At 40.3% G+C, this 22,122-nt stretch overlaps 1 protein-coding gene across 1 annotated transcript; it reads left to right on the forward strand.

Moving 5' to 3' along the window:
* The first annotated feature begins 1,389 nt into the window (after nucleotides 1-1,389).
* HIGD1C (HIG1 hypoxia inducible domain family member 1C) lies at nucleotides 1,390-17,526 on the forward strand. The gene is given in 5 exon segments (XM_067696540.1): nucleotides 1,390-2,146; nucleotides 2,149-2,173; nucleotides 7,240-7,311; nucleotides 7,314-7,373; nucleotides 17,462-17,526. Coding segments are annotated over 5 exon segments (291 nt in total). The 5' UTR covers nucleotides 1,390-2,077.
* Nucleotides 17,527-22,122: the final 4,596 nt, after the last annotated feature.

Raw genomic sequence — 22,122 nt, forward strand, 5'->3', positions numbered from 1 at the left:
TATATATATATATCCTATCAATTCTGTTTCTCTGGAGAACCTTGAGTAATACACCGACTAAGGAAATGTTCCAGATTAAAGGACAGTAGAGACTTGACAACCAAATGCAATATGTAATCTTGATTGGATCCTAGACCAGAAAAAAAATTCTTTTTTGCTATTAAGGATTATTGGGACCACTGGTGAACTATGAATAAAATCTTTACCTTATAGTATTATAGCAATGTTAATTTCCTGATTTTGCTCATTGTACTATGGTTATGTAAGAGAATTCCCCAAATGCACACAACGTACATAGGGGTATAGGCCTATCGGTGCAGCTTTCTCTCAGGTGGTTCATATAAAGGAAGGAAGGAAGGAAGAAATCGCATCTAGAGAGAAATGATAAAGCAAATGTGGCGCAATGTTAACAAAGGGGTATCTAAGTGTCAAATACACATTTTTGGGGTACTATTCTGGGAACTTTTCTGTAAATCTAAAATTATTTAATAATTAAAAGTTACAAGGAAAAAGCGTGAACACTACCTGGTCCTCTGCCCTCATCCTGAGGTCTCTGTGGCTGCAGTCAGACGGAGGCGGTGAGTCCGAACTTCTTCGAGGCCTCAAGGGGCTCAAGGGTGCACCTTCACAACAGCAGCGAAGAGGTCGTCCACCACCACCCGCCGGGAAAGCCAGATTAGCCTCAATCTCCGCGCGCAGGCGCCGGGCAGCAGCTCGCTCGGCATCTTCCCGTGCCGGCCCGCCCTGCCCTCGGATTGGCCGGGGACGCAGTGACGTCACGTCCTTCCCGGCAGGGCGCGCGTGCAGCTCTAGGCTCCCGTGGAGCCGCCAGGTGCGACGGTCTGGCCATCAGGCGAGCTGGTGCAGGCTCGCGGCGTCTCAGTCCCGGATCCCGGCCACAGTGGGCGCCCCTCTGGCAAGCGCACTAAAAAACCACAAGAATCTTGGCCTCATAAGGCTAACCCCCACTCCCACCTACAAACCCAGTGTTGTAACCCTGCACCAACTTTCCCTTCAATTTCGGGCCCAGGAGTTGGGTAGCAGGATTCAAAGCCACAGAGGGATGTTGGGAGCGTCCTTGTGAAGGGAGAAGGAAAGGCATCTTCTTCAAAAGCCTAATGTTTCCTTGAATATTATCTTGGAAAGCCTCTTGTTTGTGGTCCAGGTGCCGCTACCAGTGAGTTTCCAGCCTGGGCTATGGCCAATACCAGCCGGCCACGCCCCCTTGGTGTGGGGAGGGTTCTGGGCTTTCCCATTATCAATTAGCTGGAAATTGCGCGTAAACGTGTCCTGGCCTAACAAAGCCTGTTCTGATCTATGGCTTCCAGCTGAACGAACACCAGGAAACAGGCTGCAGGTGGTGGAGTACGCCAACGGTGTTGTGCTTCTTCCACTTACCGGCTTACATTTTCTGATGAAAGCTGATTTGTAGAATGAAGCCTCCATATTTGAATTTTGAGGGTTGAAAATAGAGGGTTGCACGGATAACAAACTGAGGTACTGCCAGACCATGTTGATTGTGATTATAGTTGCTCTTGCTAGTTTCCTCATTCATCCTGTGCAGACAAGGAAGATTATTTCCATTGTCTAGCATAGCATCTGGTACGTGGTAGGTGCTTTATAATGCCCTACACATTCTGCAGCACTGGAGTGATCATTCTCCCATCACCTGTAAATCTGGAGGTATTTTTGCCTATGTTGGCACTGCCATCATTCTTTAAAACTATATTTTGTGAAAGAAACTCTGTGTTCTTACTGTTTACGGAAGTTCTGAGGTTCCCAATGATTTCAAATGCCAAGCAGTGAAAGGGAACTGAATAACACACTTATGATCTGTGTTTTTACTCTGTATTCATGGAATCTGATCATCATTTACCTCTTTGTATATTTTTCTTTCCTCCACCCCTAAACAAAATGAAAGGACTCCACAATGCAAAGGGTGAAGGAAAGATAACTGTTTATTTCAGTTGAGCAGACAAGCATGTCAAGCAAATGAAGACAGAAGAACACATAAGAGTATATTGGGAGACGGAAACAGATTCTTTTTGATTATCCCCTACTGTTACTAGAGAGAAAAATGTCTTCAGATAACCAGCGGTCAGCAGATGAGGACGAAGGCCTGTTATCCCGACTGATCAGGAAATCTATAGAGATTCCCCCTTTGTCCCTGTAGGTAAGTACAAGCCTTGACTGGATACTGTGAAGCTGTTTCTAATAAAACAATAATGCCTTACCCAGTATCTTTGAGTATTGAAATAGTTTATATAATTAAATGTTTTCAGATAATTGGAGCTAACCCTTTCTATGCATGAATGAGTTACACTTTCAACACAGTTTCTAGTGTATGGCAAATCCTCAGTAAATATTAACTCATTATTATGAAGCATCAATTTTTTATTCTGTTTAATCCATTTTCATTAGCAGTCTATCGAAAATTACTAGTTCCCAGCCAATCTAAATAGGATTGATTGAATGGACTGTAACTTTTCTGTAATGACTCAGAATCAGCAGCTGCAGTATCAGTTTATTATTATACAGAGCCTATTAGAGACTATTGAGATGTATATAGACGGTCCTCAACTTACGACTTTTTGACTTTAAGATGATGACAAAGCAATTCGCATTCAATAGAAACCATACTTTGAACTTTGATCTTTTCCTGGCCTAGCAATACATAGTATGATACTCTCTTATGATGCTGGGCAGTGGCAGCTCTCAGTCAGCCTCGCCATCATGAAGGTAAACAACTAATACACTTAACAACCACTCTGTACCCAACCATCCTGTTTTTCACTTTCAGTACAATATTCAATAAATTACATGAGATATTCAACACTGTATTATAAAATAGGCTTTGTGTTAGATGATTTTGCCTAACTACAGGCTAATGTAAGTATTCCAAGCACATTTAAAGTAGGCTAGGCTAAGCTATAATGTTCAATAGGTGAGGTGTATTAAATGAATTTTTGACTTACAGTATTTTCAACTTATGATGGGTTTTTCAAGGTGTAACCCTGTCATGAGTTGAGGAAGATTTACATGTCTCTTTGTTCTCTAATCAACTCCAAACTTTACTTTTTGTGTGTGTGTGTGTATGGTACGCAGGCCTCTCACTGTTGTGGCCTCTCCCGTTGCGGAGCACAGGCTCCGGACGCGCAGGCTCAGCGGCCACGGCTCACGGGCTCAGCTGCTCCGCGGCATGTGGGATCTTCCCGGACCGGGGCACGAACCCGTGTCCCCTGCATCGGCAGGCAGACTCTCAACCACTGCGCCACCAGGGAAGCCCTCAACTCCAAACTTTAAGTTCTTGTGTCGATGCTTATAGACTTTTCTGTTTCTTCCATTACTGTTGGGTACCATCAGAAACTTCTGCTTCTAATGTTCTGTGGTGTCAGAAGCTAGATACCCACGCTTAAAAGAACCATGAGTCAATTCAGAGTAAAGAAGCTCCGAATGAAAGCCTGGGCCTACCTGTACACTTGAGAGCATGAACTTTGTGGTGTTCATGCTCTGTGGCTTGTTGCTGGCTTCCTGATGTGTTCCAGATGCTGAGGTTGATGGTTAAGTAAACTCCAGGTTAAAGAAGTATTATTCTAATTATACCTGGAGTCTTAGCCTCTTTATCCTTTCCCAACATATATTTGATATGTTTACATTTTAAACAAATACTATATGTATGTGGACTTAAAAAAACCACAAAATCTAAGCACCAATATTATGTTTTAAAATCTAAGCTTTCTCTTCTTTCTCTTTCGGATGCTTTAGCTGCCCTAGGCATTATTATTTAATACTTCAGCCATGCCTCTTTCCTTGTGCTTTCTTTGTCTGGAAACTATTAAAATAACTTATTTAAATCAGATGTACATACAGGGAACTATACTCAATATCCTGTTGTAAACCATCATGGAAAACAGTATGAAAAAGAATATATATATATTATAACTGAATCACTTTGCTGTACAGCAGAAATTAACACAACATTGTAAAACAAATATACTTCAATAAAATTGTTTTAAAAATATATATACAAATCAGACGTACATAACTTTGTGATTAATTCCACAAAAGCCTCTAAAGAGGTGTAAGTCATATGTTTCCATTAAATACCACTACAAATCTAGCAACTTTATGTGTCATTATTCACATATCAAAAAGAATCAAAATTTTACTTTATAGTAATATTCTGTGTTTGAAAGTTCCACTTAATTTGATTAAGGCTTGTAATGGCACAAGAAATGGAGGCAAATAATTTTGTAGTGATTTATTCCTCTTCTTTAGCATTTTTAACTAACAAAACAATTCAAGGACTCAGTGCCACTTGAGCAGATCACTGTAATGAACAGAGATTAATCACTGTGCCTGTTGGAAATTAAATTGTTTTTCCAGAGACATTTAGCGTGATTAAAGTAGAAAGAGAAAAGTGTTTCCAGCTAAATTCAGTTATATTCAAACTACAGAGACATCATATGGAAAACAGTAAAGGTGCTGACTTTAATCTCTAAAAGAAACAAAACAAATTTCAGTTAGAACAGAGTATTGATTTGATAAGGGAAGAGAGCCAAGTTTTTGCTAGAAAAATATCTGATCAAATTTGTATATATATTATTGAATAGTTTGTTAGCTATTGTTTTATTAAGAATATCTCCTAAGTATTTTCTGCTGCAGGACAGAGTATCCTGTCAATAATTTACAGAACATTTTAATTTGTTGTCTTAACTTCTGTCATTATAATTTATTCATATTATTTAAAATCTTATGAATACTGCTAAGGTCTGTGTGTACATTATATGTATTTAAACTCTGTGTTGATAGATTATTTGTTTTTGCTTCTTTCACGTAACATTTCATAGTACATTTCTGTATGTTAGTACTTCCTATACTTGTAATTTTTTTATAGCTATGGTAGTTTTCCCTCTGTTTGGGCCATTTGGGTTTAGTTTTTCCTCATACATAATGTAGCCACAAACATCTTTGTGTCAACTTCTTGACTTTACTTTTGCTTATTTCCTTGGCGTATGTCCCCAAAGTAGAATTCCCAGGGCAGGAAGCATGTTCAGTTTAATGTCACTTATTATATGTCTCCAGAGTTCTTTCCAGAAAGATTTGGCTAAACTTACAGAGCTTTCAGCATTGTACCTGTTTCTCAATGTACCTGCCATTGTTGTTTTAACTGTTATTTGTTTTTTGCTGTTTTTATGTTTGTCATTTTTATTTCAATTTCACTTATTACTAATCAGCCTACAAAATATACATATAAATGTGATTATTTACTCTGATTCTTATTTCCACTTATTAAGTATACTCTGAGAGAATAAATATATCCTCACCCACCCACAGAGACAAACATGTGCCAATAGTTAATCAAAACTTGCTATCGTCCATAAACATCAACTGCATTTCTATATACTAACAACAAACATATGGAAACTGAAATTAAAGACATAAGACCATTTACAATCGCTCTGAAGAAATGAAATGATTAGGTATAAGCTTAACAAAACATGTACAGAATCTGTATGCTGAAAAAATACAAAATGCTAATGAAAGAAATCAAAGAAGAACTAAATAAATGTAGAGACTATTGTGTTCGTGGATTGTAAGACTCAATAAAGATGTCAGTTCTCCCCAAACTCATCTATCGGTTTACTGTAATTCCTATCAAAATCCCAGCAATGTTTTTTTGTAGACAGAAACAAGCTTATTCTAAAATTTATATAAAGGCAAAAGTTCTAGAATGGCTAAGACTACCTCTTTTAAGAAAAAGTATCAAGTAGGGCTTCCCTGGTGGTGCAGTAGTTAAGAATCCACCTGCCGATGCAGGGGACACAGGTTCGAGCCCTGGTCCGGGAAGATCCCACATGCCGTGGAGCAACTAAGTCCGTGCACCACAACTACTGAGACTGTGCTCTGGAGCCCGCGAGCCACAACTACTGAGATGGCGTGCTACGACTACTGAAGCCCAGGCGCCTAGAGCCCATGCTCCACAACAAGAGAAGCCACTGCAATGAGAAGCCTGCACACCACAACGAAGAGTAGTCCCCACTCACCACAACTAGAGAAAGTCCGCACACAGCAACGGAGACCCAATGCAGCCAAAAATAAACAAATTTAATAAATTTTTTTTAAAAAAAGGCAGTTGATCTCAAGGATGGATACCTTTAATAGTAATTTTTAAAAAAAGTATTAAGTGGAAGGAATCACTCCTACCAGATACTAAGGCTTAATATATAGAGTAATCAACAGTGTGGTATTGATGAAGGGATAGATGCATAAATCAATAGGAGAGAAGAGAGATTCCCCAGAATAGAGCCACACTTTTATTATGCAAAAGTTTCCTTTACTCTTATGTCAAAATATAGCATTTTTGTCCTTGTCAGTTTTTTTAAATCTACCTTACCCCCTTTTAGATGTTATAAATATGCTGTTCTATTTTCTTCTAGATTTTGTTGATATTTTTATTTTCATATTTAATTCTAACCCATCCAGACCTTTTTTGTAGGGTCTGGTGTAAGATACAAACCCAAATTAGTTCCAATAGTTTTTCCCTTATCTGTTATTTGGTTATCTTGATTTGTCATGGGTTAAGTTCTCACAGTGTTTCAAATTGCTTTCTAGAATTTTCCCTATTCAGTTGATTCCTATTCAGTTTTCTGTTTTAGAGTGAATTACACAGAATCTTGGTTGTCCCAGCAGTATATTCACCCCTTGACATATGTAGTGAATACAGAAATATTTGTATGGGCTTCTGGAATTTTCTAGAATCACAGTTCTTCCCAGAGTCACATACTTCTCATGCAACTATTCAGACCTTTTTACCTCTCATTAAAATTTAATATCTCATTTTCACAGAAGAGTAAAGTTTCTTTCACTTTACTAGATTTACTCCTTATTTAATAACAAGTAGAGAGGAATAAAGCCAAACACCCAAAAGCTGTGAATGCTGAGATTTTGGTTGGTTCACTCACTAGTTAAGTGACTTGCCCCAAATAAAAGGCTTGCAGCCTATGCCATGCTTCAGGAAAATTAGAAATTACTAGGCAAGTTACTATAGTATACAATTCAGGTTTTTCCGGGAAGAGTCAAAACTGCAAATATTGAATCCATGAGTGAAGTATCCTTTGGTATCTTGCCTGCTTATCTTCCAGGTACTGATCCCTTGCACAGTCTTTTATTCAATTCTCTAAGCTCTTGGGAATTTTAGCCTGCTATTTATATAATCCCTACTTTTTTAATTCACAGGGATAGCAGGCTTTATGACTGTGGGGTCCTATGGTCTTTACAAGTTAAAATACAGAAGAGATCAGAAAATGTCCATCATCTTATTCACATGAGAGTTGCTGCCCAAGGATTTGTTGTAAGAGCTGTGACTCTAGGTAACCTGCTTGATTTGTATCTTGTGTTCAGCTGTCTTTGAGAGTATTTTGATTTATTCATCCATTCATATTAGTATTTTTATTTATTCATTCATATTCATTCATGAATATTGGGTCAAGATGATGTAATGGAGGAGGAAGGATAAGAAAGACAGTGATCTTCACTTGGTTGAGGTTGCTGCCCAGTTATAGGCTTAATCTCTTGGTATTTTAAGTACTGAAAAAAAAAAACTCAGTAGGCAAAAGGTACAGACTTCTAGTTATAAAATAAACGAGTCATGGGGATGTAATGTACAGCATGGTGACTATAGTCAATAATACTGTATTGCATATTTGAAAGTTGCTACGAGGGTAGATCTTAAAAGTTCTCATCACAAGAAAAAAATTCTGTATATATGGTAATAGATGTTAACTAGGCTTATTGTGACCATTTCACAATACATACAAATATAGAATCATTATGTTGTACAACATAAATTCAAATTGTATGTGAATTATACTTCAATCTAAAAAAAGAAAAACCCAGTGGAGAACTAGGTTATAGTTTCTGTTATCCTCTATAGTGAAAGGAGCAGTGAATAGTTTATACCCTGTATAACTCAGCTATTCCAAGCCTGAGCAATAGGTAATTTTTTATTAGTCTATAAATTAAGCAATATTTACACAGTCAAATCCAAAGAGTGGGTATAAAATTATCTGGTTGATTCAGGTTATATCAACAGCTAAATCATTTAGTTCTAACAAGGAGTCTACTTTGGGACCTAAATTACCTAAAATTTTTCTCTACATTAATGAGAACAAGTCACAATGTTCTTAGCTCCCCTTCATGCTGTGCAAAGTAGAATCAGCCTGAGTAGGTCTAGGATTATGGGATGATGGGTGTGGGGCTTGCCTGTAGGGAGTTATATGGTAATTATCTTTTTACTATGAACTGTGATATGAGTCTTGAACAACATACAACAAGAAACTTTACTATGAAGTAACAGGCCTCATTTTCATCATTCAGAAAACACTTACGAGCATGAGCTATGTGCAAGGCACTGTGCTGGTCTAGAGATACAGCAGTGAAACTAACTCTCTACCCTCAACTAGTTTAATCTCCTTAGGGAGAGAGATCAAGAGCAGGAGAAGACAATATAAAGTCAGAGGTACTACAATAAGATTAACACAGGTTGCTATGGAAGCACAAGCACAAAGGAGAGGCGTTTAACTAGGGCTGAGAGTCCAGGGAGGCTTCTCTAAGGATGCAAACCATGTGATGAGCCAAGAATGTAGAGGAATTAACTAAGCAGAGAAGGAGGTCAGGATTCTAGGCAGAGGGAAGAAAACAAAGGCACAGAAGCATGGCATGTTAGTGGAACTCGACACAGTTTGGTATGGTAGGTGAATCAATCAGTGTTTGATGAGACTACAGAACTAGGAGTAGTAACATATAGTAAGAGATTTATTTTAGGTATTTGGACTTATGTAATTGTGAGGCTCTTTCTTATGTATCAGGATCTGGGACCTGAAGTGGGCAGAGCAAGCAGTTAGAAAAGGCAGATGAAAAGTGAGAGAAGCAAGAAAAATCTGGAACCTGCAAGGATGAGCTGAAACACACAGGATGGTCTGGAATCCTTATGGATTTCTCACCATCTCTAAACCTCCAAATGTGATGATGGAGTGACATAGAAAAAGCCGATGCCCCTCATCCTGGAGCTAAACATGGACCTGGCCAAGGAGTCAGAGAAGGTGAAAGAGGAAATTCAGCAGGAGCCATGGTAGCTGCTCTCCTGACTGCTGCCCCATGCCAGCCAGGTGGGCCAGCAGATAAGCAAAACTATGCTGCAACAGTGCCTTCCCAGGTCAAAAGAATTTGCTGGCTCCTTTACTTCTACCTTCTAAATCTCACGCGAAATGTCTCGTGCAATTTTTCAGGGAATGAAAGGAAAGGAATTCTGGAAAATCTAGTTATAGTTTAGCTAAGTTGATACATTACAAATCTGTCACTGTCTATCCCTTGTCAACCTGGCATCCATATACACCTCTTTTAATACACTTACCTTCAAATAAAGACAATGGCAAAATCAACCATCCCTTGTATAACCAAAAACATGCTAACTCTCTCCTAAAAGAGGATACAAAATCCCTTTGTCCATCTTTGGGTGATGCTGATTCATCTTTGAGCTGAGTCATATTCCCTTTTGATATCCTGTGACTTAAATCCTGAGATATAAAGTTAACTACTATTAACACTTCTTATATTAGATGGTAGGTAAATGGAAATGGCAAATAGAAAAAGAAATTGGTGACTGTATACACGTGTATTCATATCAAAATAACGGGGCTTCCCTGGTGGCGCAGTGGTTGAGAGTCCGCCTGCCGATGCAGGGGACACGGGTTCGTGCCCCGGTCCGGGAAGATCCCACATGCCGCGGAGCGGCTAAGCCCGTGAGCCATGGCCACTGAGCCTGCACGTCTGGAGCCTGTTGCTCCGCAACGGGAGAGGCCACAACAGTGAGAGGCCCGCATACCGCCAAAAAAAAAAAAAAAAAAAGGAAGAAATATTCATAACTATCACAGTCTTTGTTTCTGCAGCTGGTCGGATGATCATGGCTCATATTATGTTTTTCCACTGGCCATTTCATCCATCCTTTGCCTTCCGAAAGCACCTTGGCTATTCATGGTTATTTGACTGGGTTGTGGACCCAAACATTCTGAAATGATCTGGGTCATTAATGATCCTTCCTGTACTGGGTATAATTTTCCACCTTCTTTAATCACATGACATGGGACTACTAAGGAAGGCCCCAGAAGGTATACATTCCAGACACACTCCTCCTTATCCTACCAGTATAGTAACAATTTACCCTTGATAGATCAAATCAATGTAATGGACTAATGTGATGTCTTGTGGAATAGCGAGATGATCAAGGTCCTGCAGACTAGATTGTGGCATAGGGCTGGAGAGTTCACAGAGCCATGAGACTGAACACTGAAAGTATACTGCTGGCCCTGCCAGATGAAAGCAATCTGCTTCTGATGGTCTTTACTAAAAGGTATACAGAAAAAAGCAATCAATCAGATTAATAGCTGCAAAACAAATAGCAAAAATTGTGTTGATTTGCTGTAGCAAAGTTTATAGAAATCCATTATCATTCTCCAAGATCCATCTGTCTTCTGGCCAAAGAGGCAAAATGAATGGAGATATGGTAGGAATCACCACCCTGGCATCTTTAACGTCCTTGATGATGACACTAGTCTCTACAATCCCTCTGGGAATGCAGTATTGCTTTGGTAATAGAAGCATTTAGAATGGCTTACACTGCACTTCCCTGATGGCACAGTGTTAAGAGTCGCCTGCCAATGCAGGGGACACGGGTTTGAGCCCTGGTCCGGGAAGATCTCACATGCTGCAGAGCAACTGAGCCCATGTGCCACAACTACTGAGCCCGTGTGCCGAACCTACTGAGCCCACATACCACAACTACTGAGCCCACGTGCCACAACTACTGAAGCCCACGTGCCTAGAGCCTGTGCTCGGCAACAAGAGAAGCCACCACAATGAGAAGCCCACTCACTGCAACTAGAGAAAAGCCTGCACACAGCAATGAAAACCCAACGCAGCCAAAAATAAGTTAATTAATTTTTTAAAAAACCAGCAATGGCTTACACTTGGCTTTCCCTACCATAATAGCCCTTACTCCCCAGGTCAGGGAACCAATGTGAGGATTCTGATAGCTGCTGAGTATGTCTACTCCAATTACACATTCCATAACTGGGGAAATAACATAAGGTAGGTTCAGGGACCCACCAGACCAACTGTAAAATAGACCCACAGCAAAACTCCACTGACCTGACCATAAACTCCTAGTTCGACTGGTAGAACACACTAATTCTCCAGGCATTAGTATCAATTCAAAATCAATATTTAACAATGTCCCACAAATGTGATTATTTCCCCTTCCTCTTGCTGAATAGTCATAGGTGCCTTTGGGGAAGACTAGAAGGAGGATTTATAGTATTTGCATTTTTGGCTGTGAAACAGCGTCTTTCCTTAAGGAGATCTGACCTCTTGTTAATTCCAGGGACTTTGGGTCTACGAATTGACTCAAATTTGGGAATTGGTTGAGGGGCCATGGCTCTCTATTGTGATGATTCAAGTCAAATTTCTGTTCACCAGACCTAGAGCTTTTCTGCTCACATGCTGCTCACCGCTTTCAACTCTAGGTACAACATGATCAATTAGCCAAAATGCCAAAGATCTTTGTGGCTTAGACTATATTGATTACTGCTTAGGCTTTGCTGCCCATTACAGTAATCATGCTTTCCTTGTCTTTGTCAATTAAAAGCTGCCGCTTGACCCCTGCCACCCCACAATCCCATCATCCCTACTGAACTCAGGGAGCCCAGAAATTCCTACTGTCATTTCTGGCTTATAGGAAATCATTACCATAGACCTCTTCAAGGAGGGCAGGGCTGCCTTCACAAATGTACTTCTCACAGCTCTGCAGAAGGAGGGAGATATATTTAGGGGGTGAGTGAGCAGGATAAATCCAGTCTAACATTCCCATCTCCCTAAGCCTTTGGATACCTTCCTTTATGGCAAAGTTTCTCAATCTCAGCACTACTGACGTTTTGGACTGGATTATTCTTTGTTGCGGAGGACTGTCCTGTGCATTACAGAATGTTCAGCAGCAGCCCTGGCTTCTACCCACTAGGTGCCAATGGTACCCACCCGCGCTGTGAAAGCCAAACACGTCTCCAGACATTGCCAGATTTCCCTGGGGAACAAAATTGCCCCAGTAAAGAAGAATCACTGCTGTACCATGGAAGTATACTAAGGAAGTTCTGGTATTTCAACTTCATTTAGTGGAGACTACTTTTTGGTCCAAGTTTCAGCCATTCTCAGACAGAGGGAAGGACTGTTTCTACTGGCAAAAGAGTCTCAGTACGACATAGGGGCTCAAGGACCCAGTTTCACTGAAATCTGCTTATATGTCCCCATTCCAATTTTCAGAGTCCCACGCCTGCCAAAGCAGTGCTCTAAACTTTTTTTCTTTTTTAATATTTATTTATTTATATATTTGGCTGCGCCAGGTCTTAGTTGTAGCACGAGGGATCTTCATTGCGACATCCAGGGTCTTTTTTAGTTGCGGCATGCAGGCTCTAGTTCCCTGACAAGGGATCGAACCCCTGCCCCCTGCTTTAGGAGTGTGGAGTCTTAACCACTGGACCACCAGGGAAGTCCCCAATGCCCTAAACTTTAACTTAAGAGGTGTTATGAGTTTGGGAATTTAATTTGTGTTGTGATTAGTCACTCACAGGATTAGCCCCTGTGTACATTTTTCGAAAATACCAGTCTCAAGGCTACAGGAGTTAAGAGTTTCTTTTTAGAAAGTCATAAAGCTTTCAGGTCCCTCACAAGACCTTGAGCTAGGAATTTAAAGCCATGAGCCCATCATATAGTTTTCCCAAGTTCTCCAGCACACTTAAAAGTTACTAACCTTATTATACTCCTTATTTCCACTAAATGTTCTATGACAATAAATACTTGATCCCCCAAAGCCTTGCTTTCTATAGGCACCTGATTAAGGGTATCTGCAAGGTGATAATTTTTTTAATGTTTTGCTACCACATGCCATGGACTGCTAGCATACTCTTTGCCACTGGAGGGGAAAAAAAAAAAAGCCCATTAATACCTTTAAATATAATCAGATCAGAGAACCAACTCCAGATAACCCAGAACCAATTCAGAGAACCAATGCTCAGAGTTATGTTCCTCTGGAAGCTTCCAATACCAAATTCTGGATCCGTCAGGTTCAATCAGAGAAGGAAAACTACTAGTAGTGATATATAAAAAGGGATTTATTATAGAGATATGACCTTAAGCAATTTGGGGAGCTGGCTAAACAGTCCATGTTAGGTTGTTGGTTATATTTCTAATGCTGGCACCTGAAGGTAACAAGGCAGCAATTGGGAAAGAAAACTAAACTAGAATCTGCAAGGGTGAGCTGGAACCCACAAAGACAAATGGAAACTTGAGTCCGAGTCTTGCTGACTCCAACCTTGATCATGGCATGACCTTTAGGAAAAGCTGGCACGCTCTATCATGGAGCTAATCCACACCTGGCCCAGGAGCCAGAAAAGCTAATGGAGGAGATCCAGAAGGAGCTGAAGGATTTGTGGGCCTGACTGCTGCCCATCAACAGCGAGGTGAGCCAGCAGATAAACAACAACATACGCAAGCTGTAACAGCACCTGGTGCTCTGCACCAAGCCTTCCAAGTGCAAAAAGAATTTGGCAGCTCCTGCTTCAACTTTCACCTTCAAATCTCAAGTAAAATGTCTCTCATGGCCAAGCTAACCTGGAACTATGCAGGGAAGGGAATTCTGGAAAACACAGTAACAGCTTAGTTAAACAGATATAAAACAAATCCCCCAATAGATTTATATGGTTGCTAGTTGAGGAGTAAAAAGATGAAGTGAGCCAGTGAAGGGTTTAAACAGGGGAGTAACAGTCAGAACAGCATCTAAAAGATGCCTGCTGGAAGACTTCCCTGACGATCCAGTGGTTAAGACTCCACGCCTCCAATCCAGGGGGCGTGGGTTCGATCCCTGGTTGGGGAACTAAGGTCCCACATGCCACTCAGCCAAAAAAAAAAAAGATGCCTGCTGTACAGAAAGATCAGAAACAGGCAATATGAAACTGTTTGTTTTAGGGATACTAAACAGACTGTCACACTATAAAGGCAAGGAAACCTCTTATCATAAAATTCAGAACAGTGGTTACCTATGAAAAAGGGAGGGGAATATGATCAGAAAGGGAAAACTGGAGGCTTCCAGGATGCCTGTAATATTCTACTTCTTGACCCATAATTACAGGTGTTCATTCTACAACTATCTGTTAATCTGGTCATTTAAGTTTTATGAACTATTTTCCATGCATATTTATATCACCATGAAGAAAGTGTTAAGAGGAAAAGGAAAATGATTAGAGATGATTTGCAAAGGAGGGGAGAAAAAAGGCAGAAGCCAATTAGATGATGAATTGGATATGAATTAAGGCAGTGGCAATGGCAACAGAGAGGAGATGGATTCTAGAAATACTGAGGACTCAGCAACTAAGTGATTGGGAAAAGTAAGGAAGGAAGAATAAAGGATGACTCCTAGGTTTCTGGTCTGGGCAACCAGATGAAAGGTTTGCCTTTCACACATAAAAAGAATGAAGAAGGGGCTTCCCTGGTGGCGCAGTGGCTGAGAGTCCGCCTGCCAATGCAGGGGACACGGGCTCATGCCCTGGTCCGGGAGGATCTCACATGCCGCGGAGCAGCTGGGCCCGTGAGCCATGGCCGCTGAGCCTGCGCATCCGGAGCCTGTGCTCCACAACGGGAGAGGCCGCAACAGTGAGAGGCCCACATACCACAAAAAAAAAAAAAAAAAGAATGAAGAAGAAAGAACAGGTTTGGTGAGAGGATGAGCACATATTGGATAAAACAATAACAACATACAATGAGTGCTTATGATGTATAAGTCACTCTGCTTTATATATCATTATCTCATTTAATCTTAATACCTACTTGGACACCACCTGGTGTATTGCAGGACAACTCAATACTGATGTCAACCACGTGGAGCTCACATCAGATGCCCCAGGTTTAAGGACATGGTTCCCGAAAGCACCGCCCTTCTTTCAGACACTGCCATTGGGGTTTCCCAGACCACCTGCACTTCTGACCAACTGGCTACAAATTCAAGGTTTCCCAAGACTTCCTCAGGTTTGATATTTCACTAGAAGAACTTAGGGAAGCACCATACTCACAATTACAGTTTCATTATAAAGTATACAAATCAGGACCAAATAGACACATAGGGTAAGGTCTGGGAGGGTCCCAAACTCAAAATCTCGCCCTGTGAAAAAATATATATATATATCGCCTTGTGGAATTGGTGCATGTCACCCTCCCAGCACATCCGTGTGTTTACCAACCAAGAAACTCCACTGAGCTTCAGTGTCCAGAGTTTTTACTGGGGCTTCATTATGTAGGCATGATTGACTGAATCACTGGCCACATGACTGAACTCAATCTCCAGTCCTACTCCCCTCCCTGAAAGTCTAATCACATGGCTGGTCTTCTGGCATGACTAGCCACATCCTGAAGCTACCTAGGAGTCCACCATGAGTCACCTAATTGGCATAAATTCAGGTATGACTCAAGGGGCTCATGACCAGACAAAGTCTTTATTAAAGGACAATACTCAATGAGGTAGGTACTGTCATAATCTGTTTTACAGATAAGGAAACTTAGGCTTAGAGAGGAAAGGTTACCTGTTCACAGTAACATGGGCAATCTATTCCAGAGCCTGAACTCTTAATTTTATATTATACTGACTAAGATGCCTATGGAAGATGTCTCTAAATTACAGTACTCATACCCTAGTTGATGTATAAGGAGGTCCATGGGGACATGGGAAGAAAATATTTTTATCTTAAAAACAAAAAAGCGGGACTTCCCTGGTAGTCCAGTGGTTAAGACTCCATACTCCCAATGCAGGGGGCACGGGTTCAATCCCTGGTCGAGGAACTAAGATCCCGCATGCATGCTGCACCGCGTAGCCTAAAAAACCCAGAAACAAAAAAAGCTTTACCAGTATACAGACTGATCGTAGTACATTTATATGGTTTATAAATAAATGTGCATTTTGAAGAACATGCTCAACATATTTACTTATATACAATTTTAAAGTTTTGGAGGCCATAACTATGGGATATGGAAATGTCACATATAATATAATCTATACATGGGTCTCACATTCAGAAGAGAGATCTAACTTGCTTACCAGTGAAGCAACAGGTGTGAATGAGGTGAGAAAAGGGTTGGGATCAGAACTCCAGGGAACACCAACATTTAAGAGGTAGGCAAGAGGTTAATAATTATTTGTGCAGATATCTAATTTGCTATCTAACTGAGATGAGAACTAACTTACCCTTTAGGCTCTGTGTGCTTTTTGTAGGTATTAACAGGCGGTGTCAGAAATAAAGCTGAAGGAAAATGAAGTAAAGGTTTAGTTCAGACAATCTACTAGACAGCTGATGCCATGACAATTGATATGGATGGGGAGAGTGGTGACTTGTAGTTTAAATCTGTGACTCCCTAACTTGCTTTATTTGTTTGTTTGGTTTTTATAAATTTATTTATTTATTTTTGGCTGCCTTGGGTCTTTGTTGTTGCGTGCAGGCTTTCTCTAGTTGCGGCGAGTGGGGGCTGCTCTTTGTTGTGGCACATGGGCTTCTCATTGCAGTGGCTTCTCATTGCGAAGCATGGGATCTAGGTGCGCGGGCTTCAGTAGTTGTGGCACGCGGGTTTCAGTAGTTGTGTCACGCAGGCTCTAGAGCACAGGCTCAGTAGTTGTGGCGCATGGGCTTAGTTGCTCCGTGATGTAGGATCTTCCCAGACCAGGGCTCGAACCCGTGTCGTTGGCATTGGCAGGCAGATTCTGTGCCACCAGGGAAGCCCCCTAACTTGCTTTGGATATGAACATTTGCTGATATCCCTGGAATTCACTGAAGCAGCTCCTCTCTTCCTCAGGATATTTTCCCTGGCCACCTCCCCCTTTCTGCATGGCCCTAGGACCTCATCCTTGGGGAAGATGTACATTTACCTCATCTGCCTAAACATAGCTAATTCATCCACTGGACTGTAAGTCCCTAGAAGCAGGGATTCGATCCATTCACCTTGCTTTTCTTCAGAATACTGAGTACTAGCAGACACTGAATAGATGTTTTCTAAGTTGAAGTGCCTATTGTTTTTATCTCAAGATCTAGCCAAATCTTCCCACTTTCCTTTCTCACCAATATTTTAAAATTCAAACTTTAGGGTGTCATTGTAATGTCATAAATTCAGATTTATACTGATCCCAAAGGGCTCTTAGATTTGTTTTTTGGTTTTTTTTCCTGGAGTCACTCATATGATCCAAGCCAAAAATTAATAAGATAGAGGGCGTTTGTTTGTTTTTTAATTGTAGGTTGGTTTTAGAAAAAATACAAGTGAAGAAATTCAGTGTTTTTTCCCATGGATACACTATTGATATACATCTTTTGGTTTCTAGGTGTTCTCTATTCTATGTATAAGGATTATATTAGACCTCGATCCTTCAATGTGTCCAAAAAATGAAGCTTCAGACAAGAAAAACAAGAAGCCTTCTGAAACCTATTTATTATGAAGTATTTTTAATATGTAGCAAATTATACTGCAGAAGTTTCAGCCGGAATTCTCATAGACTTCAGCTGTTTAAGAAGTTGATTTCCAAATCAACAAACAGAGTCAGCTCAAAAATATCCTTCTTGATGTCTTTCAAAGGCTAGGCCATGATTTTCTGACTTTTAAAATTTTTATTTTCTAGTTAGTGGCAGAAAATAATCTATATTACGCCAAATCAATCTGAAAATTAGGAGTTATATAGTGGCTACAGAAAAATTTTCCCTATCCCTATTAAATGTGATGCTCTATTCACAGCTTAATTCTCCACAAACAGGGCAAGGTAATTAAGGCTTTCATAAACTCCTTTCTAGAATGGGCAAAAATTACATCAGAGGAGAATGGCCATGTTGTTATTTAAATCTGGTTCACCACTGTGCACCTCACTCTTACATAAAAACGACTATTTTACCACAAACGTAAAGGTCTTAACATTTAAATATTTGTGTATTCAGTTTTATACTTGTTGAAAGTATTTCTAGGAGTACAAAGGTAAATTGCTAAAAAAAAATCCCTTTTCCCTCAGATGGCAGTATTGAGGGAAAAAAGGATTTAGTCCAGAAGTGCTACTGCTAATCTGGTATGACACTGTAGAAAACACAAGAAACAAGGAAGATATTAAATGTTAAGTATACCTGTGGCATCAAACTCCTCTGCAATTGCCCTAGGGTTCTAAAAACTAAGCTAGACCTTGTGGAAGTCATAACTGCCATCGCTCAGATTTATTCCCGGACTCCAGGCCTGGGAAAGAAAACAAAACAAAACAAAAAAATACCCACTAAGATAAAATCAAGAATACACTGTAATATTATCTGTGGTGCTGATTTCCCCTTCCTTGATGCCTGTAGTGGAGGAATACTCTGACAGGAAGGTGAAGTCTAGTGTTTGGGAAGGGAAGGACACAGGAAGATCTGAAAATATATCCGCATTCTAGACATTACCCACTGTTCTGTGTATTATATACACTTTTCTCTACTGGCACAGGGTAATTATTTTAAAAGTTGCCATCTGTACCTATCATGAGGCTCTTCTAGTGCCACCAACAAGTACACGTTTCAGTCAACACTGTCCTCCATAGAAAATAGGCAAGGAGGGACTTCCCTGGTGGTGCAGTGGTTAAGAATCCGCCTGCCATTGCAGGGAACATGGGTTCGAGCCCTAGTCCGGGAAGATCCCACATGCTGTGGAGCAACTAAGCCCGTGTGCCACAGCTACTGAACCTCTGCTCTAGAGCCTGCAAGCCACAACTACTGAGCCTGTGAGCCACAACTACTGAAGCCCACGCGCCTAGAGCCGGTGCTCTGCAACAAGAGAAAACACCACAATGTGAAGCCCGCACACTGCAACGAAGAGTAGCCCCCGCTCGCTGCAGCTAGAGAAAGCCCGCATGTAGCAACAAAGACCCAGTGCAGCCAAAAATAAATTAATTAATTTAAAAAAATAGGCAAGGAAAGAATCCAACTACTTTATTCTACTAGGGTAAATATTCCAGCAGTTGGCTCTAATATGTTCCATGAAAGTCAGAAAAATTTAAGATGGCTGGAATAGAAATGTCATCCTTCATGTTGATTACACAATGAAAAGATACTTCTAATCAGGCTACCAGAAAGATCCCACTCTCTCAATATATGCTCAGCAGTAAAAATAGATTAACTGAAGTGTTTAATCAGAAATGGGCTTTTCTCACAAAACCCAAGAGATTCCAGAATTTTGTCATAATCTTACTCTGAAAGTACTAAAGTAAAATATTTATTGCTTGAAAAAAGCAATGAAAAATATTTATTAAGAGTATTATGGGACTTCCCTGGTGGCGCAGTGGTTGAGAGTCCGCCTGCCGATGCATGGAACATAGGTTCGTGCCCCAGTCTGGGAAGATCCCACATGCCGTGGAGCGGCTGGGCCCGTGAGCCATGACCACTGAGCCTGCGCGTCCAGAGCCTGTGCTCCGCAACGGGAGAGGCCACAACAGTGAGAGGCCCGTGTACCGCAAAAAAAAGGAAAAAAAAAGTATTATGCATGAGAGCTCACAAATTATGTTTAAATTAAAATGTAAAATCTTGTATGGAGAAAAGTTAAGTATGCAGGATGCCCATTTACCCACATTAGCCTGGGTAAAGAGGGGAGGCCGTTGCAGGAGGACCTTATAAATAGATAAAATACAGTACCTGAATTTGCACAATACTTCTGGGGCAAAGGTTTGGTGGCTTAATATCATAATGTTTAAAACTGAGAAGGCTATTTTCATCATCTGCTGTAACCTCTGCCTCACTGACTAATTAAACTATTGCATGTGCCTGGATATGCTCTGACTGCCTTTTATATTAAGCCAACACACAGGTAGGTAGCAGCAGCTGCTCAGTAACAATTATTTAATTGCATTTTTCTAACATTCTGGGTATACACTGTCAGAGCATCCTTTTAAAAAAATTGACTCCACAGTGTTAAACCCCAGGAACTGAGTGAGTATATGCATCTAGGTTAATCTTAAGATTGAATATATTGGGATTTCCCTGGCGATCCAGAGGTTAAGACTCCACCTTCCGGTGCAGGGGGTGAGGGTTCAATCCCTGGTTGGGGAGCTAAGATCCCACGTGCTGCACAGCACGGCCAAAAAAAAAGATTGAATATATTAATATCTATATAAGCACATAACATAGAAATCCAGATTTGTAAATCATAAATTAAAGAATAATTAAATATTCTTGACTTAGCATAAAACTTTACCCAAGACTCACCCTTTAGACATCAATCTTCTCTACTGGTTTTAGCATGATTCAGTTTGCTTTATTATCAAATTTTCTGATTACAGGAGCTATATGACCTGAGGGGTATACTTATAAATTTTTGTAAACTCTAGTCTGTTCCTAGTAACATACAGTTAAAGAATGGAGAAAAGCTACAGAAATTCCTCAAGTACTTAATCTCTGTTTAACCAACCACCTTATCTTTTTGTGAGTTGCAAAACAGGATTTTCTTTTTTGCTTTTTTTTTTCTTTCCCCAAATATTCTCTGGTAGTGAAACTACTGAGAAATGAAATTGCCCATGGAGGGAGGAAAATCCAACAAACTGATTCATCTAGATTGCTGTCTCTGTATAAAGAAACCAAAACGCTGAAACTCATTTTTTAAGTCGCTTTTTCAAGTAAAAGCTGATAAGTGGCGTTAACTCAGTTTCATTTTTGAGATCAGAAGGTCTCTAACCTAGGTTGCAAGGATGCCGCTCTTATCAGAAGTTTCAAGGGCCATGAAGTAGAAATGAGGGAATTTGAAAGTATCATCTTGGAAAAAAATCCCTGCCACTTAGAGGATCAAATCATTATAAATGAACATAGGCAATGTCTGAATTTTTTTAAGTCTTATTGAAAGGTGCTAAGTTTTAAAATAAGGCAGAAAAAAATAAAATAAAATAAGGCAGAGGGGTTGGATATTCAATTTTTACGCTGAAAGAGAAAAGTGATGCTCAAACACACAAGGGCTGCAGGGTTTGCAAACTCAATGCCTTTGGGGCTGGAAGGAAATGAAAGAAGGCATGGATGCCACCCTGGAGTATATTCCATTAAAAATGGATAGCTGGGCATGAACTTATATATACTACCGAGTGTAAAATAGACAGCTAGTGTGAAGCAACTGCATAGCACAGGGAGATCAGCTCGGTGCTTTGTGACCACCTAGAGGGGTGGGATAGGGAGGGTGGGAGGGAGACGCAAGAGGGAGGAGATATGGGGATATATGTATATGTATAGCTGATTCACTTTGTTATACAGTAAAAACTAACACACCATTGTAAAGCAATTATACTCCAATAAAGATGTAAAAAAAATGGATAGCTGCCACTCAGTTTAAGCCAACTGCACTTCCATGAAGCAACGTGGGCCCAATGTTGAAAATCTTCTGACTTTTCAATCAGATCGTTATGTAGAAACTTTCAAGTTTTAAATACTAAATGTTTTATTATAAAAATTTTATGGAAAAAAAAAATCCTGGTTAGGAACAGGGGGATCAAAAAATATCTATAAGCCACATGTAGGCAGGCAGCTTGTGACATGTGGACAAATCTTCCAAGTCCCAGTCTAGTTCTCATCTCATACTATTATACTTGGTATATATAACTTAAAACGCTTAGCATTCCCTAGGAGAGTCAGCGTTAGAAATATTAGCCACTCCGGGAAATAGACTTTGGACCTAGAAATGGTGTTTGGAGTGTTAATGGGAAAAGTGGGAAGAAAAGACATGGTGGGACTATACACACATCAGAAAGAAAACTAATACCTCCATTATCTTCTGTTGGGACTTACAAAGTTAAATGTTAGAATTCTTTTTATACCTACAACTTAAATGCTAGAATGGGCTGAGTTACAATGCAGCAGGGAAAACTGATCATTGGTTTCAGTGTGATTTCTGGCTCCTGTTCGTAGGCGTTAAGCTCTTTGGAAAATACCATCATATCTCTGAAAAAAACTCAAGAAAAGCAACAAAGAAAATAACAATCACAAAGCACACCGACAACCAGGA

The sequence above is a fragment of the Pseudorca crassidens genome, chromosome 11, assembly GCF_039906515.1.
Source record: "Pseudorca crassidens isolate mPseCra1 chromosome 11, mPseCra1.hap1, whole genome shotgun sequence".
NCBI lineage: Eukaryota > Metazoa > Chordata > Mammalia > Artiodactyla > Delphinidae > Pseudorca > Pseudorca crassidens.